General features: G+C 44.7%; 2 protein-coding genes across 3 annotated transcripts in view; one reads left to right on the top strand and one right to left on the bottom strand.

Moving 5' to 3' along the window:
• Nucleotides 1–19,372, top strand: part of KCNIP1 (potassium voltage-gated channel interacting protein 1) — a 916,677-nt gene that overhangs the window by 275,805 nt on the left and 621,500 nt on the right. The window lies entirely within an intron of this gene.
• KCNMB1 (potassium calcium-activated channel subfamily M regulatory beta subunit 1) overlaps nucleotides 1–19,372 on the bottom strand; it is a 132,803-nt gene that overhangs the window by 70,518 nt on the left and 42,913 nt on the right. Inside the window, exon 2 of one of the 2 annotated variants that reach the window (XM_075344502.1) lies at nucleotides 7,837–8,074. In XM_075344502.1, the coding sequence (XP_075200617.1) occupies nucleotides 7,837–7,970 (134 nt within the window). In that variant the 5' untranslated portion in view covers nucleotides 7,971–8,074. The remainder of the gene's footprint in view (nucleotides 1–7,836; nucleotides 8,075–19,372) is intronic. The other variant, XM_075344501.1, reaches the window with a different exon arrangement.

Below are 19,372 nucleotides of genomic sequence, written 5' to 3'. Positions count from 1 at the left end.
CACCATCAACCTACCGGGAGCAGAAACCACCGCAGCCGTCAGTGGGCCCGATCCATCCAGCCGTGTGTTTTACCAAGGACTTTGCATTCGTCATTGGCTGAGTGAGTACCACCGTGCTGTGCGGCACCGCGCTGCCCCCGCGACCCTGCACCTCACCAGGCCCCGTAACCCGCCTGCTACACATCCCTCCCTACACCCAACCCCCCTACCCACGGAGTGGAAAACAACAACTGCACTGCTCCCTGTCATCGCTCCCGGGATGCCCGTCCAGAGCAGCGGTGGTGTCACAACCTCACCACAACCGTGGGTGGCGTCACGGACAATCAATCCCCAAAACCATTCCTCTTTTCACTCACGGGCGAGGAGCGGCGCTCAAGTCCCCGGATCCCGCCCACCGCTCGAGCCACCAAGCAGCAAGCAAAGCAGTAGCAGTGCCGGACCCGAGCAGTGGGTGAGCGCAGCGTCCCCTCCTCCGCCCGCGACAACAATTTAATGGAAATATACTTGTGGTCCAAAATATTATGTGGTCCAAAATGGTACCTATAAAAACTTTAACTCTTCCCCTATAAACAAGCCATCCACAGAGCTCTTTTGTTGAAAAAATAAAAAGGTCATAGCTCTCAGAATATGGCGATACAAAAAAGAAAAACATTTTAGTTACAGTGTTTTTGGTTTGCAAACATATCAGATTATAAAAGCTATATGTTGCTGTAATCATACAGTCCGACTCCTGAAAAATAAACTCATCTCACTTTTACCGCACGGTGAACAGCATAAGAAAAATTAAAGACAACATCAAAATTGCTGTTTATTTGTTTATTTTATTTCCTACAACTCTGAATAAAAAATGATGAAAACTTGGTGTTTACCCTCAAAAGGGTATCAATAAAAACTTCAACTCATACCACCACGCATTGCACAGTGCTGTACATTGCTGTACATCTGCCAGTACATTGCTTAGTTCTGGCTGCCACCAGAACAGATATACCCTTATATTATTTTCATGAGTGTCGTTTCCAACGTGGGGTCACTTTGTGGGGTTTCCTGTTGTTCAGGCAACTGCAGGACTCTTCAATTGATGCCCACAAGTGATTCCTGACAAATTTGTATTCCAAAAGCCAAACAGCACTTCTTCCCGTGCAACCCTTCCCATTAGAGATGAGCGGACTCACAGATAACTGGGACAGGCAGGTCCCTGTTATCTTTTTTTACAATCTGGTTCTGGTCCGGAATCCGGTCCCAATATAAGTCTATGGGGACCAGAATCCGTAGATTAAAAATGTTGGTAGAAGGTATGGGGGAAAAGAAGCACATATGCTGTACTAACTGAGGCTCCATCATGGCGGCTCACTGCTTCCAGGCCACGCACTCACTTCCAGTGCTGCACATTAGGCTCATCACATATGCACTTCTTTCCCCGCCCATCGGCTGTCCTGGCGCCTGTGATTGGTTGCAATCAGATGTGCCCCCAGCCTGTGTGACTGCTTCTGAGTTCAACCAATCACAGACGCTGTTGTGTCACCCAGGGAATGGGGTACTCGGTCCTGGTCAGTGTTTAGCTGGGTAATGTCACTTTGGTGGCTGTTGCCCGGTCCCATGCCCTGGGTGCTTTTTAATGGGGAGTATTTACAGGGGAGAATAAAGTAATTTTTGTGACGCCACCTGTGGGTTGTGGTTAATATGGGGGAACCGCCGCTGCTTGATTGGCTACTCCTAGGGCTGGTGGTAATGGCAGCTGAGGTGGTAGGCCCTCCGCAGGTAGGGCTGAGTCCAGGGAGCTTTATGGTGGAAGTGCCGGAATAAGGGATGCCACACTGGGGTTGTAATTAACAGTCTCTACTCACTCTGGACTCTTGGACGGCTGGTTCAGGACCCTGTATTTCCAGTGCCAGTTGATGACTCGGTTGCTCTGTCCCGGCAGTCTCAGTGTGGTTGGGTCCCTGTAGCGTGAAGTGTATGGGGCCCGACTGTCCCTTTGTGATGGCAGCCTCCTTGTCTGTACGGCGGGCAGTATGGACCCTGTAGGGCTGGTCTGTGTCCCAAACCCTGATCCTTGCTTTACTGCTGGTGCCCCCAGATTTGTGGGTCAGTGAGGTCCGTGAAGGTCCCCTCACTGTGCGGGTATTTGCCAGGCCATACAAAACTGTCGCCTTACCTGGGGCCTATGCCCCGTGCATGCTCTGGTCCCAGTGGTACTCGGGTGTACCTGCCCTGGCGACCACTCTCCTGTGCCCCCGGGTCACTGTTACACAACCCAGCTCTCAGGCACCTTTCTCAACTTTCACTTCCTACTCAGATTCTGTTTGACTGCCTGCTGTTCCCTCCCACCAGGTTGTCTAGTCCCTCTGGTCTGGCTCCGCCCTCCAGGTGGCCATCCTTTTGTGTCCGACTAGCCAATTACCCCTAGTGTGGAGTGAAAACTGGGATTTTGGTGTGTGTAGGTGTTGTTGGCAATGGTGTTCAGGTCCCAGGGGGTAGGCCCTGCATCCTGGTGAGGATGCATTTCCTAGTAGTCCCCTGAGTGGCTCAGGGGCGCTACACTGTTTGCGAGTCAGTGTCGTGGTATAAAAATAAATAAATAAAACAATTGGCCTAGGGTCCCCCAAATTATGATACCCAGCACAGATAAAGCCCATGGCTGCATGCTGCTGCCTCCAGCCCTGTGCTTATTTTGGCTGTGTATCAAAATAAAAGGAACTGTATGCGGCTTCTTTTTTATTTAAATAAATAATTTAAAAAATGATGTGGGACTGGGACAGGTGGGTCTCTGTTATCTTTTTTACAATCTGATTCCGGTCAGGAATCCAGTCCCCATATAAGTCTATGGGGACCAGAATCCGTAGATTAAAAATGGTGGTATAAAAGCATGCACGTGTACTCACTGAGGCTCCATCATGGTGGCACACTGCTTCTATGTCGCGCACTCACTTCCAGTGCCGCGAATTAAGCTCATCACATATACACTGCTTTCCCTGCTCAGCCTCTGTCTGCAATCACAGCAGGCAGTCATGCTCTATGGCTGCACGCTGTGATTTACATGTAGCACTGCTGAATCATCGTGTGGTAAAGCACCAGGTTTGTCGCATCTAAATAGATGTTACAAACTTGGGTGGCTGCATGTTGATATTTTTAGACTGTTGGGCGGTCCAATAATCATTGACCTCCCCAGTCTGAGAATACAGCCCCCAGCTGTTAGGCTTTATTTTGGCTGGGTATCAAAATTGGGGAGGACTGCACGTCATTTTTTAAGTTATTTATTTAAATAATTAAAAAACAAGCCACATGTGGTTCATCTTATTTTGATACACAGCAAAGATAAGCGTAAGGCTGGAGGCTGCAGCCTGTAGCCATGGGCTTTATCTGTGCTGGGTATCATAATACGGGGGGACCCTAAGCCAATTGTGTTATTTATTTATTTTTATGCCATGATACTGACCCACAGACAGCGCTTGTGAGTGGTTGCAGTCAGACGCTGTCACACAGGCTGGGGGTGTGTCTGACTGCAACCAATCAAAGATGCAAGGACAGCCGGTGGAAAGCAGGGAAAGCAGTGCATATGCAATGAGCGTAATGCACACCACTGGAACTGAATAACCTGTAAGCAGTGTGCCACCATGACAGAGCCTCAGTAAGTATGAAGCACTTGCTTCATTATTATTTTTCTTAGTTTTCTTTTTTTTTTTTTTTTTTTTAATCTCTCGAGTGCTGGATCCAGACCAATCACCTGGAATCCCGGGCCTGGGCCCAGCACCCGAATACCTTTCAAACAATGTGGATCCGGACTTTTACAGTCCTGGTCCGCTCATCACTACATGCCATATGTTCAAACAGTAGATTTCTAAAACATATGGGGTATTGCCATGTTCAAGATAATTTTTTTTTTCCACTTTTGGTGTTCATTTTCTCCTGTTATGCCTTGTAAATTGAAAATTTGTGAATAAAGCATTGTTTAAGAGGGAAAAAACATTTTTCATTTTCATGTCCCAATATTAAACATTTTTGAGGTGTCTGTGGGTCCAAAAAGGTCATTACATGCCAAACTAAATTAATTGAAGGCAATAGCTTGCAAAATGTGGAGGGATTCCGCTGTTTTGGCACCATGGGTGTTCTTTAAATGCGACATGGCAACATCTGATTTTATCCAGTCACTGTGGATATAATAAATTTGGGGCTTTACCTGACCATAATTTGAAAATAACTGCCAGTCACCCAAACTTGAAATACCTCGAAGCACAATTTGTAGTCTTCCTTAGGAGATGCAAACTCAAGGATTTAGGTGGACTATTTGACCCAGCACGTAGAATCATCTAATTATGCATGTATAGCACCCCACGTGCCCTGCAGGGCTTACTCGTCACTGGGTCAGTGGTTTTGTGGTGTTGCTGTGAATGGCCTGACCTTGATCCGTGGCCCCATCGGCTACAGGCAAAGAGAGTTCAAGGGGGAATGGGGGTTTGCTTTGTAGCGCCACCCGTGGTGCGCAGCCAGGGATTAGACGCCGCTGCGAGATGTCACTCTCCTCCGGGGCTGATGCTACCGGAGCTTAAATAGTCCAGCTCCCCACAGGTGGACTGAGCCCCGGGGAGGATGGTGGCAATGAGGGAAGGGCCATTGGCACCGAAGCGGCGGGGCGGCAGTGCCGGCAAATCAGAGTCTCACACAGGTGCTGCGATTCCAGGTGTTTTACTCACAGTTCATGTGCTGCGCTCACAGAGTGCTGGTTGTCGCCGTGATGGGCCCCAGGCGATCCCAGGTGAATCAGAGGTCACAAACAGTGTTGTGAAGCATGTGAGACCTTCCTCCTTGTGCCTTGTAATGTGGATACCTGTGGCTTGAAGCTACTTGGGGACCCCTGTGTCCTTGGCTTTAGTTGCCGTCCCGTAAGCAGGCAGCACAAACCTTGTTATGGACCCGACCGTGGCTCCTATCTCTATATGCTGCTGGTGACCTGAGACTTTTGGTGGTAGGGAATGGGACGTGAAATCCTACTTCCCTGCAGATTCTGGTAGTCCAACGTGTAGTATGTTCTACCCTAGGGCTTCTGCACTCTGTGTAGCGCCGGTCCCGAAGGGGCTGTTGGGGCTCACCCTCCGGCTACCATATGAACTCCTCTGTCTCACAGCTCCACACGGTAGTCTCCTACTTCTCTCTCAGTCTGCCCGGCACCCAGTCGGCCCCTTTGGGGGGAGCCATTTGGCATCCCCCCAGAGGCCTTGCTCTTCTCTGCCTCAAGCTGTTCTCGCTCCTGTGCCCAAACTGTTTTGAGGTAAAATTGTTCTCCAGTGAAACTGTGTGTGCTCGCTCCCTTCCCCAGACAGCCCCCACCGTTTTGATGACTCACCAGTGCTGGGGGAAAATCCTGTTGCTATGGTGCCCACCTGTGTTGTGTAACTTCTGACTGGCTGAAAACCACGTAAGTGTATTGTGTAAGTGAAAACCAGTGGTTAACCTCTTCTTACCCAAGATGAGCATTGCATCTTAAGTCAGATGCAATATACTGTGGCGACTGAAGCCTCAGGGGCGCCACACATGCACACAGAAATGACAATCTACACCATAAGCAGCCAGATAATATGACAAGCCCCATGTTGACGTCCATCCTGACTGACGCTGTGTGTTGAATCCCTGCATGCATGTGATCCAAAAAAAAAAATGGTTAAATAATTTACTTATATTTATTTGTGATATATTTCTTTGTCATTGTTAATTGGTATAAGTCTCTTAAAACATGCCTCTGGCAAACTTTGATGGGCTCAAGTATATGGCAGAGGGCCATTTTAGGCATCTGGTTGCCATAACAACGATCGGCACTATAATAAAACTGCTTGCTCTCAGACAAAAGCAGATATTATCAGAGGGTTCTCTTTTACGAACAGCGTGAAGCAGGCCCCCTTTTGTATGATGTAATGTCCCAGAAGGGAGGGGGAGCAGTGAGAGCAGCTGCAGGGTCACACTAAATTACAGGTATTGTGAGGATATTGAACAGCATTGTACATCTCATCTTTATAGCTCATTAGGGCAGGGACAGTAGAAGATTTTTTTTTTAATGTCCCTGGAGTACAATCTTTAAAGGGCATCTGTCACCTTTTGCAGTTTTTGAGTTATTAATATGAACAGACAGCTGAAATTAACCATACCTGGATGATGGCTTGTTCAGTAAAGATCATCTTTTTTCTTCCAGGCTATGGGGAATGCACGGCCTGGAAGATAACACTGCTTCTGATATTCGTTATACAAGATTTCTCCTCCCCTTCTCTTCCTTAGGGGTACTTTGAACGTTGCGACATCGCTACTGCGATGTCGTTGTGGTCAAATTGAAAGTGACGCACTTCCGGCGCCAGTAACAACGTCACAACGTGTAAAGCCTAGATGCACCGATAAATGCAAAAGCGTCGTAAATCGGTGATTTGTGTAGTCTCGGCATTTTCATAATTTCGCTGCAGCGACAGGTACGATGTTGTTCCTTGTTCCTGCGGCAGCACACATCGCTGTGTATGAAGCCGCAGGAGCGAGGAACTTCTCCTTACCTGCCTCCACCGGCTACGCGGAAGGAAGGAGGTGGGCGGGATGTTTACATCCCGCTCATCTCCGCCCCTCCGCTTCTATTGGCCACCTGCCATGTGACGTCGCACGACCCGCCCCCTTTGGAAGGAGGCGGGTTGCTGGCCAGAGCGACGTTGCAGGGCAGGTAAGTGCGTGTGAAGCTGCCATAGCGATAATGTTCGCTACGGCAGCTATCACAAGATATCGCATGTGCGACGGGGGCGGGTACTATCGCGCTCGGCATCGCTAGCATCGGCTAGCGTTTTCACAGCGTGCAAAGTACCCCTTAGTGTCCCTGTGGTGTCAGATGCATGGCTGGAAATCCTGCACCTGTGAATTCTGCCTGCTGTCTCTCCTCTCACTGTTCTGCCTTTCTGTGGGCACAGGCTTCAAATTTGATGTGCGCAGGCGTTTAATTAACTGGAGCTTTAAATGCCATATAGAAACCACAGAAAGGCGGAACAGTGCTGGGGAGAGACGGAATGCAGAATGCGCAGGCGAGGGATTTCCAGCTGTGCATCTGACAACACAAGGACGGAAAGGAAGAGAAGGGGACTGGGAGGCAAAATAATAATAATAATAATGTTTTATTTCTATAGCGCCAACATATTCCGCAGCGCTTTACAATTCAGAGGAGACATGTACAGACAATATGAGACAATACAAAATAACAAAATTAAGATACCAGGAGGATAGAGGGCCCTGCTCGTAACCTTTAAGTCTATGAGGAAATAGGGGAGACACAAAAGGTGAATGGGGGAGGGGCGGGGGGAAGAGAAAAGCTTGTCATATATGGTCCAGCCATCGATTTAATATGGTATTCAAAAAAAGCTGCATGGACCGGTCACTAGCCAGAATTTATACAGGTACAGAGTGTAAAAAAGTACATAGAGAGGAGTGGAATCAGCAGCAAAATTTGTATAATGAAGACTGGATGCAGCCCCATAGCCTGGAAGATGATTTTTACTGTACGAGCCATCATCCAGGAGGCATACAAGTATAGCTAGATTCAGCTGTATACAACCTGTATGCCCAGATTAATAATTCAAAACCTCAAAAGGTTGACAGATATCCTTTAAATGAGCAATACACCTCTTTTTATGTATCCAGACGTAACAAATACTGTTATTTGATCTTTTTTTTTGTACTAAAGTGATTAATTTAATTCATTGCAAAATTTAGAACAGAAAATGATTGAAATTCTGCACTTTTTAGAATATGACGAACATATTAAGAAATAAGTGTTGTTCCCTTAATGATAAAACTAACTAAAATATATTCAAGATACAGTACCTTTTTATATATTTAGGAATCACGGTCACTCCCAGTAGGAAAAACATCATCACAGAGCAAATAATCATTCCGATGCCCAAACAAACTGCACGTGTCTCCCCTCTCTTTTGGGCCATGAAAAGTTTCTTTCCCATTGTTTATGCATTTATCTCTTGCTTCGGTTACGTTTTCAGTAGTGCAAAGACAAAATGTGATCCTCTTCCTTGTAGATGTAGAATTCACAATGTATCCATAACTGCTGGGAAAAAATATAAAATATAGATAACATGAGTAATTCTATGAAGTCTACCCAAGCAAGAAAGGGCCTGAATTACTGAGCTATTTGCTGTCGTTTTGATAAAATCAATGTTTTCTCGTCTGCAGATCTAGCAGTTATTTGAAGATGGAGCTCTATAACCCTGCCCACAACACTGATTGGCAGCTTTCTGCCCATATACAGTGAGCACAGAAAGCTGCAAATCAGTGGTAAAGGCAAGGTTATATAGAGCTCATCATGAATATGATGGACTACCTGCTGAGTAATCAGTGATTTTATCAAACCTACACTAAGGGGTACTTCTCACCTAGCGAGATCGCTGCTGAGTCACGGTTTTTGTGACGCAGCAGTGACCTCATTAGCGATCTCGCTGTGTGTGACACTGAGCAGTGATCTGGCCCCTGCTGTGAAATCGCTGCTTGTCACACACTGCTCTAGTTCATTTTTTGGACATTGCTCTCCCACTATGAAGCACACATCGCTGTGTTTGACAGCAAGAGAGCAACGATCTGAATGTGCTGGGAGCAGGGAGCCGGCTTCTGGCAGCCTACGGTAAGCTGTAACCACGGTAAATATCGGGTAACCAAGCAAAGTGCTTTGCTTGGTTACCCGATATTTACCTTGGTTACTAGCGTTCGCCGCTCTCAGGCTGCCAGTGCCGGCTCCCTGCACACGTAGCCGGAGTACACATCGGGTAAATAAGCAAAGCGGTTTGCTTATTAACCCGATGTGTACTCTGGCTACGAGTGCAGGGAGCCAGCGCTAAGCGGTGTGCGCTGGTAACCAAGGTAAATAGCGGGTAACCAAGCGCTTGGTTACCTGATATTTACCTTAGTTACCAAGCACAGCATCGCTTCCACGCGTCACTGGGGACTGGTCACTGGTCGCTGGTGAGAGCTGCCTGATTGACAGCTCACCAGCAACCATGTAGCGACGCACCAGCGATCCTGAACAGGTCAGATCACTGGTGGGATCACTGGAGCGTTGCTAAAGTGTGACGGTACCCTAAGCAGTCTAGTAAGTGACACATCGCTGGAATCAAGGTCTCTATTTTTACATTATACTGCTCTCAGATAAGGTGACAAAAGCATGCTTATAGGTTTGCTTGAAACAAAATGGAAACAAAACATTGTCTTCCTGAATTTGTGGTTGAAAAAGAAAAATAAAGTCCTCAACCCCTTCAACCCCGAACCTGTTTTCACCTTCCTGACCAGGCTATTTTTTTCCATTCTGACCACTGTCACTTTATGAGGTTTTAACTCTTAAACTCTTCAATGGATCCCAGTGAGTCTGAGGTTGTGTTTTCAGTACATATTGTACTTCATGATAGTGGTAAGTTTAAAATAATATTCTTTGTGTTTATTTGTGAAAATATTCAAAATTTTGAGCACATTTTTCAAACTTCCAATTTTTATTAAACCAGAGAGTTACTCGAAATAGTTAATAAGTGGTAAAAGGCTGGAAAGACAAATAAAGTGCAAATAGGGCCTTATCCGGGTGACAGGTAACGAAACCAAGAAATATATGCTCACCTCACATGAAACGTCTGCAGCAGCCCCCCGTGGAAGAAAACACTATGTGGAGGAGAAGGGGTTAATCCGAGCTGCTGTATAATGAAGAAACAAAGAGACCTGGATCCTGAATAAGTGATTTATTGTCAACACTTTTCATAGTAAGTAACACTGCATCAGGACAAATCACAATTGAATTGACAAGTAGAATATATATACACCACAGTTCAAAAGTTTGGGGTCACCCAGACAATGTTGTCTTTTCCATGAAAAATCATACTTTTATTTATCAAATGAGTTGCATAATGAATTGAACATATAGTCCAGAAATTGACGAGGTTAGAAATAATGATTTTTACATGAAATAATAATTTTCTCCTTCACACTTTGCTTTCATCACAGAATGCTCCTTTGCAGCAATTACATCTTTGCAGACCTTTGGCATTCTAGCTGTTAATTTGCTGCGGTAATCTGGAGATATTTCCACCCCATGCTTCCCCCTCCCACAGGTTGGATTGGCTTGATGGGCACTTTTTGCGTACCATACGGTCATGCTACTCCCACAACAGCTCAATAGGGTTGAGATCTGGTGACTGGGCTGGCCACTCCATTACAGATAGAATACCAACTGCCTGCTTCTTCCCTAAATAGTTCATGCATAATTTTGAAATGTGCTTTAGGTCATTGTCCTTTTGTAGGATTAAATTGGCTCCAATCAAGCGCTGCCCACAGGGTATGGCATTGCAAAATGAAGTGATAGCCTTCCTTATTCAAAATACCTTTTACCTTGTACAAATCTCCCACTTTACCAGCACCGAAGCAACCACAGACAATCACATTACCTCCACCATGCTTGACAGATGGTGTCAGGCACTCTTCCAGCATCCTTTCAGTAGTTTTGCGTCTCACAAATGTTCTTCTGTGTGATCCAAACACCTCAAAGTTTAATTCGTCTGTCCATAACACTTTTTTCCAATCTTCCTCTGTCAAATGTCTGTGTTCTTTTGCCAGTCTCAGATATGGCTTTTCCTTTGCCACTCTGCCCTGAAGGCTAGCATCCCGGAGTCACCTCTTCACTGTAGACATTGACACTGACTAGAGACTCACTAGAGACTCTAATGTACTTGTCTTATTGCTCAGTTGTGCAGTGCGGCCTCCCACTTCTCCTTCTACTCTGGTTAGAGCCTGTTTGTGCTCTCCTCTGAAGGGAGTAGTACACACCGTTGTAGTAAATCTACAGTTTCTTGGCAATTTCTCACATGGAATATCCTTCATTTCTAAGAATAAGAATAGACTGTCGAGTTTCACATGAAAGTTCTCTTTTTCTGGCCATTTTGAGAGTTTAATGGAACCAACAAATGTAATGCTCTAGATTCTCAACTAACTCAAAAGAAGGTCAGTTTCATAGTTTCTTTAATCAGCAAAACTGTTTTCAGCTGTGCTAACATACTTGCACAAGGGTTTTCAAGGGATTTCTAAACATCCATTAGCCTTCTAACCCAGTTAGCAAACACAATGTACCATTAGAACACTGGAGTGGTGGTTGTTCGAAATGGACCTCTATACATCTATGTAGATACTGCATTAAAAAACAGACATTTGACATTTTGAACTGAAGTGTGTATATATATATATATATATATATATATATATATATGTATATATACACACACACATATACACACGGTATATCTATAAAATCTTTTCACATATATATTTTTTTCCCTGGACTACCCTTGCTAATCTCTCTTTTACATTTCAGACTCATTATGAATTAATTGTTAGCATGTGTTTTATACTCTAATCATGGTTACACATGGGTTTTTATGACCACAATCTCCTGATCTCTGTCTATCACACCTCTTATATAGAGATGAGCGAATCCAACCAGTAAAGTTTGGGGTTCATACTGAACATGGACTTTATTAAAAAATATTAGTTTTTGAGTTTGGAGGGCGGATGCTTTCCATATATGCAAACCACTCAGAGAAATATCCCTGTGCTCGGGTACACTCAGTGCTTGGCCCAGTGCAAGCCGCTTGCAGTGTTTCAATGGCTTACACTGGGGGTAAAATCAGTGTTATCGGATGAAGTCTGTACAAACAAAAAAAATAAAAAACTTCGCCCTCCCTCTCCGAGAAGTGCTCTGTTTAAGGCTTGCTGTATGTGGGCAGAGAGCAGAACTGCCCAATCAGTGGCTTTGAATGTGGTTAAGGTCAAGTCCGGATCCCCAACTGAACTCTATCTAAAGTCCGGCTGAACTCGCTGATCCTGAACTTCATCGGCTCTGCTTATGTCTACTCTTTTGCAATGTTTTTGTATACATTTTAATTCATAGCATAGCATTTTGTGTTAATTTTAATAGAATATTGCTTAAAATATTCATAAATTTAGTTTTTTGATGATCAGCCTCACTATTTACTTATCTTCTTTTAACAGACACCATTAGATGGACTGTATTCAGTGGTCTTCCTAAAAAACTGTTAGACACTCTTTCCAAAAATCTGTGTTTTTTCACTGTATTCTACATCAGCCCCTGAGTGGCAGCCACCTTTTCTGCACTCCACCTTACACACGATGATTGTCCAGGAAGCAGAAATCCACGGCAGACACCATCTAATTTTACAAAGTGCTTTATTCCATCATCATAGGCAGTTAAAAGTAGCGGTGAGAGAGCCGAGTGCAGGCCCCCTAATGGACGACAGCCGTTTCGCACGTCCTTGTGCTTCTATGGGTCTTCTTTGGACCCGTAGAAGCACAAGGACGTGCAAAACGGCCGTCATCCATTAGGGGGCCTGCACTCGGCTCTCTCACCGCTACTTTTAACTGCACATGATGATGGAATAAAGCACTTTGGAAAATTGGATGGTGTCTGCCGTGGATTTCTGCTTCCTGGACATTGGTTTGGATTTTCTTTTCTCCATCTACGTGCACCCATGACCATTGTTTCCATAAGGAGAACTAAAGCTGACCTATAACCCGGCTATAAGGTATTGCACAGTTTGGTGCAGAAACCGGCTCTGCATAGTATACTTACACACAATGATTGACTCACATGACTTCAAATCCACCTTTTTTGTTTTTTTCATTACATTTGTGTTTATTTTATGAATTTTTTTTGTTCACAACCATCACAATATATTTAATCATCAAACTCTATCTTTTTCCTTCTGTTGCTTTAGTCTTTTGTGACACTTATTTGCACTCTTGTACCTGCTAACTGTTTGCCGTCATTCACGCATTTTTTTTTTTTACTTGTTTCCTATATGCTGCATATATTAAAGGGGTTGTACTTGTTATTTTAATTGTGAATTGTCCTGATGAAGGAGTGTTACAAACTATGAAACACGTTGACAATAAATCACTCAACGAGGATCCTGGTCTCTTCATTTCTGCAATATACAGTAGTGTGGACTAACCCCTTCTACACATACAACAAAATAGTTAAATAGTTAATAAGTGGCATTTTCAGCATGTCTACATTGGCACTATTTCTGAGCACCATTTTTTTATTAGGAATGTAGAAAGATTGATAGATTATCAGCAACTTCTCAACTTACAAAATCTTTTTTTAGGGATCACATCACATTTGAAGTGACTTTGAGAGGCGTATGTGACAGAAAATACCAAAAAGTAACACCATTCTAAAAACTGCACCCATCAGAGTACTCAAAATCACACCCAAGAAGTCTATTAACTCTTATTAACTCTTTAGGTGCTTCACAGGAACTACACAAATGTAAGAGGTAAAAATTATAATGTTACTTTTTCCTACAAAAATGTTACTTTATCCCCAAATTTAGCATTTTCCCAAGGTTAACAGGAGAACATGCACCATACAATTTGTTGTGCAATTTATCCTGAGTACACCAATACCCCATATGTGGTAAAAAAAAACAAAAAAACCTACTGGGCACATCAGAGGTTCTCCAAACGCAACATAATTTCCACTAATGAGTCCAGCTAATTTTGCATTCCAAAAGTCGAATGGTGCTCCTTCCCTTCCGAGTCCTGCCGTGTCCCCAGTAGTTTTCTACTACATGTGGGGTATTGGCGTACTGAGGATGAACTGCACAACAAATTGTATGGTGCATGTTCTCCTGTTACCCTTGGGAAAATGCAAAATTTGTTGCCCACACTTTTGATCACCTCTCAAAAAAACGCGTAAAAAAATGAACACAGCCTGACCACAGGCCAGACGGACGGAAGTTCAAAGTGCCTCTGTCTGCCTCATTGCAGAAAATTTTCTGTTAGTAATTTTGTCTGAATCACATTTTTTAGAGATTTACACGGAAACCTTGATATAAGGGCTCAATGTAGAGTGCAAGATAAATGTGAGCTGTGCCGTACTGCGATCTTTCAGAGACAGAATGAACAAATCAACAGCAGTTGATGAATTGGCTTTTATTATTATTTATTAAGCCATTCACCTTGCCGTATAAGTAATTAGGCGGCTTTATTAGTCAGTATGATTACAGTGATACTACATTTATGTAGGTTTTATTAGGTTTGGCGACGATCACACTAAAAACACTTTGTTAGAAAATTAAGTTTTTTGCATCGCCAACATTTTGAAGGATACAGTTTGTTTTTTTATTTTTCTACAGACAGTAATTTGAGGACTTTTTAGTGGTACTATTTTGGTCCACATAATGTTAATGATTGCTTTCTATTCTGCTTTTTGTGACGCAGAATCAAGAAGAAACAGCTATTCAGGAAATGTTTTCTTTTTTATGCTGTCCATCTTGTTGTACTGTAAATGTGATAAACCAGCTTTAGTCTTTGGATTAGTACAATTATAGCAATACCAGATTTATATTTTTTTTTTAAGTTTTTACACCACAAAACAATTGCCATCTCCTGTGTCATGCCAGTGATGGGAACGTCTTCACTGAATACAGATTTCACCTCAGAATTGAGAATTTTTATAATGACAGATCACTTCTTGGAAAGAAAGAAGCAAATATGTCTTATGTAATATATAAAGCTGAGTGTATATATAGTATATATGTGTGTGTGTGTGTGTGTGTGTCCGCTAAAGGAATCCCCACCGTCGCATGTACAATCACAAAATTTTGCAGACACCTAATTTGACTCAGAGAATGTCTTAGACTATGTTATTCGCAAAAAAAACTGCTTACATTAAAGTCAATGGAGCTGGGAGCTACAGGTCATTAATAGGAGCTCTATAGTATAAAACAGCTTATGTGTCAGTCAATATGATATCGGTAGAAACAGACACACAGAGACAGAAACACACAGACACACACAGACAGAGACACACAGACAGAAACACACAGAGATGCACAGAAACAGACACAAAGACACACAGAGACAGACACACAGAGACACACAGAGACAGTCACACAGAGACCGACACAGAGACATAGACACACAGAGACATACACAGAGATAGAGAAACACAGAGACACACACACACACACAGACAAACGCACAGAGACACTCACAGAGACAGAGACCTGAGACACACATGAAGACACAGGGTCACACAGAGACAGAGAAACACAGAGACAGAGAAACACAGAGAGACACACACAGGCACACACAGAAACAAACACAGAGACAGAGACACACACAGACTGATACAGAGACACACAGACAGACAAAGAGGCATAAAGACACAGAGATAAACACACAGAGGCAGAGACACACAGAGACATACAGACATACACAGAGACACATACACAGGGACACAAACAGAGCCACACATACAGAGACACACACAGAGACAGAGACAAACATGGAGACACAGACACACAGAGACAAAGACACACAGAGACAGACAGAGAAACAGACACAAAAAAAGACAGAGACGCAGACAGACAGACAGACAGAGAGGAAACAGACAGAGAGGGATGCAGACAGACAGAGGACAGAGAGGAAAAGTGAGAGAGTGGTAGAGACACTTAGTTACTATACCGGGCAATGCTGGGTACTACAGCTAGTTAGATATACTACAAAGTTACTTTGTTTCATGTGTACTATTGATATATGAAATAAAAAGTAAAACAATGGTTAAAATTTAAAGTATACATGTTATTCCAGGTGACTTATCTGGATAAGCTGTGCATGCATGCGGAATAACACTACTTATGATAATTATATGATTTGTATGATGTCTCCATTTCTCTGTATTTAGGTCCTTCCATATCCTCACTTTCCAATTCATAGACTTCTATAGCTGCTAACTGTAATATACCTCAGTGAGGGGATGGCTTGTCAGAGGTGAAGGGTATTATAAGTTGGAAAAATAACAAGATTCTTTAATAAAATATATTATGAAGTTTATTATGCCTTTTAATACCGTGTTTTCCCAAAAATAAGACCTCCCCCAAAAATAAGCCCTAGCAGGGATTTTCAGCATTTTCGGAGAAAGGCTTAAATATAAGCCCTCCCTCGAAAATAAGCCCTAGTCCCGGATCAATAATGAAGTGTCCGTGCAGCTTAAAAAGTTACAGATACTGCAGGACACTTCATTATACACAGCGGCACCCGCAATCCCACTCACCAGACGCCGAGCAGCAGGACCTGCAGTGATCACACACCCGCACACAGCAGCTCTCACACACACACACACTTACACACACACAATCAGATCTCACACACACACCAGATCTCACACACAAACATCGGATCCACACACAGTCAGATCGCACACACAAACATCGGCTCACACGCAAAAAAACAACAAATCACACACACACACACACACACACACAAACATCGGATCGCACACACATCGGATCGCATACACACTCACCTCATCCAGTGACACCGATCTCTTCTCGTCGGGAGAATCCTGAGAGGCAGTGCGGTGCAGCGTGACGAACAGGACCTGCGGCCGGACACGTGACTTGCTTCATTCTCTGCTGCCGTAAGTGCTGGATGTGATGTGATGTGATGTGTGTGTGTGTGTGTGTGTGTCTGCAATCGGCTGTGTGTGTGTGTCTGCGTTCGGATGTGTGTATCTGTGATCGGCTGTGTGTGTCTGCGATCGGATGTGTGTGTCTGCGATCGGATGTGTCTATCTGTGATGGCTGTGCGTGCCTGCGATCTGCTGTGTGTATCTGTGATCGGCTGTGTGTGTCTGCGTTCGGATGTGTGTATCTGTGATGGCTGTGTGTGATCTGCTGTGTATATCTGCGATCTGCTGTGTGTATCTGTGATCGGCTGTGTGTGTCTGCGATCGGCTGTGTGTGTATATGTGATGGCTGTGTGTTTTTAACTTCAGTAGGTTAGGGACTGTCTCAGATGGGTACACCTTGACGAGGTGAGACAGCTTCTTACCTTTTTGCAAAAATGTATACACTAAGTACCCTGTTATTAAGCACTTGCAGTTTATTTATTTATAGTCAGGGTATTTTTCATGCAATTTTTCTCTTTGTTTTTTTTCTAGTCTTAAGGCTGCAATTCACATGCTTAATGTTGCATGTTTACTGAACATTGTTTCAGCTCAGTTTTTTGGTGTTTTATGTGATGGCTGTGTGTGCCTGAGATCTGTTGTGTGTGATCTGCTGTGTATATCTGCGATCTGCTGTGTGTGTGTGTGTGATCTGCTGTGTGTGTGTGTGATCTGCTGTGTGTGTGTGTGTGATCTGCTGTGTGTGTGTGTGATCTGCTGTGTGTGTGTGTGTGTATCTGTGATTGGATGTGTGTATCTGTGATGGCTGTGCATGCCTGAGATCTGCTGTGTGTGATCTGCTGTGTATATCTGCGATCTGCTGTGTGTGTATCTGTGATCGGCTGTGTGTATCTGTGATCAGCTGTGTGTGCCTGTGATCTGCTGTGTGCGATCTGCTGTGTATATCTGTGATCTGCTGTGTACATCTGTGATCTGCTGTGTGTCTGTGTGTGATCTGTTGTGAGTCTGTGTGGGATCTTCTGTGTGTGTCAGCGTGTCAGCTAGCAGCAGGGTAGGACGGCGTGCAGCACCGACCGGAGATCACAGGAGGACCTTGGAACCACGCAGACGTCCTGGTCTGGTGAGTATGAGTCTCCTGGGAAGTAAGGGGGTCTTGACTCGCCCACCCCAGGGCTATGGGACACCCGGTGCTGGGCCGGACTAGTCCGGGAGTAATCAGTGGTGGCGGGGCCCGACTTCGTGGCCCTGGTGGGTGTCAGTTAAATATGGCTGGAGACTTGGGGTTTGTGTTCGTGACGCCACCTGTGGTATGCGGCTATTAAGCCGCCGCTGCTGTGTAAGGCCTCCGGGGTGATGATATGGCAGCAATGGTGGTACTGCTCCCCACAGGTGGAGCGGTGCCCCGGGGACACTGTTGGTGCTCGTGAGAGTCTATGGTGTTGTGTGGATAACACGGTGCAGGGCCGACAGGCAATGAAAGAAACAGGCACAAACAACAGTCTCTTTACCTTCTCCTCTTTTACTTCACAAACGGTTAGTCCTGGGAGACCGTTACAGGTGGTAGAGGGCTCCGGCCGGCCTGGAAGTAACTGAGATGTCGTTTTGGCCAGGTGAGTATGAGTCCTACTCCTGTTCTTTTCCTTACTGTGATAGGACCCTGCTCTCTGAATTTAGCAATGGCCCTCTTTCTGCTGGGACCGGTGGTACGTCCCTTTTCCTCTGTGGTAGGCTGCACAGGCCCTCTCTGGTGCTTCTCTGCTGGAGTCCACACCGGGCCCTGATGATGCAGCTGTACCTTCGGGCTGTTTATGGGCCAGGTGCTTGCAGCTCTCCTGCTCTTCGGATTCGGCTACCAGGGAGTATTTTAGGCCCTGGTGGCCACAGACTCCGATGTCCGAGTCTCTTCTGTGCCTCTCTGCTCCTCCTGTTTCACTGGGCCAAGCTGCTCCAGCTCTAGGCCCCAGTTCCACAGGACAGCACACTCTGCGTCTGCACTCTTTGCTTTCTCCTACAGACTGAACACTAACTCCTCCCTCAGGCCAGACTTAAGGAATGCTCCCTGGAACTCCAGGTTCAGAGCTCCCCCTGCTGGCCTGAGTGAGAACTGCGTTGGATGTTAAACTTACTGGCCAATAGACCTCCCAATTACCTCCAGGCTCAGCATTAACCCTTTGGAGGGGCAATGCTGTTGTGGCGACCAGGTCGTGGGGCGCCACAGTATGCTTTTTTGGGGGGTAAACTTACCCCCAACCGTGTTTCTCCAAGAATAAGACCTCCTCCAAAAATAAGCCCTAGCGCTTTTTTGGGGGGCAAAAAAAAATATAAGACAGTGTCTTATTTTTGGAAAAACACGGTATTGGTTTTTAAGAACAAAAAGATTGTTCCTTTTCAAAAGTGTATCTCTCACTATATTTCACAACACTGACTGCATGCATTATTAAATAGACTAATTAGTAGTGATGAGCGAGTACTAAAAAGCTCGGGTGCTCGAGGCTCGGGCCGAGCATCCCAAGATACTCGTGTACTCGGCCCGAGCACCGAGCCCAATGTTATCCTATGGGAGACCCGAGAATTTTTATGAAATGACCCCCGGCAGCATGTAGAAACCCTAAAAATGTCACAAAAGTCTCAGAAGAGTGCTCAAATGACATGGCAACAGCATGGGGAAGACCCCTTGAAGCATTTATCACTCAAAAGTCACAGCTGTGAACAATTTTGTCCGCGTTTTACGCCATTTTTACGAACTCACCAGAAAACCTTCCAAAATGACACCAAAATGAATTTTCATGGCGGAAATGTTAAGGACACATACCCAATAGTGAGATAGAGCTGGTGTATGTTACTTTTTGAGATTAATACATGAAAGATTTTACGTAAAACATTGTG

The sequence above is a fragment of the Anomaloglossus baeobatrachus genome, chromosome 4 (assembly GCF_048569485.1).
Source record: "Anomaloglossus baeobatrachus isolate aAnoBae1 chromosome 4, aAnoBae1.hap1, whole genome shotgun sequence".
Classification (NCBI taxonomy): Eukaryota; Metazoa; Chordata; class Amphibia; order Anura; family Aromobatidae; genus Anomaloglossus; species Anomaloglossus baeobatrachus.
The sequence above is the reverse complement of the archived record's forward strand: the minus strand, read 5'-3'. Positions and strand labels throughout refer to the sequence as shown.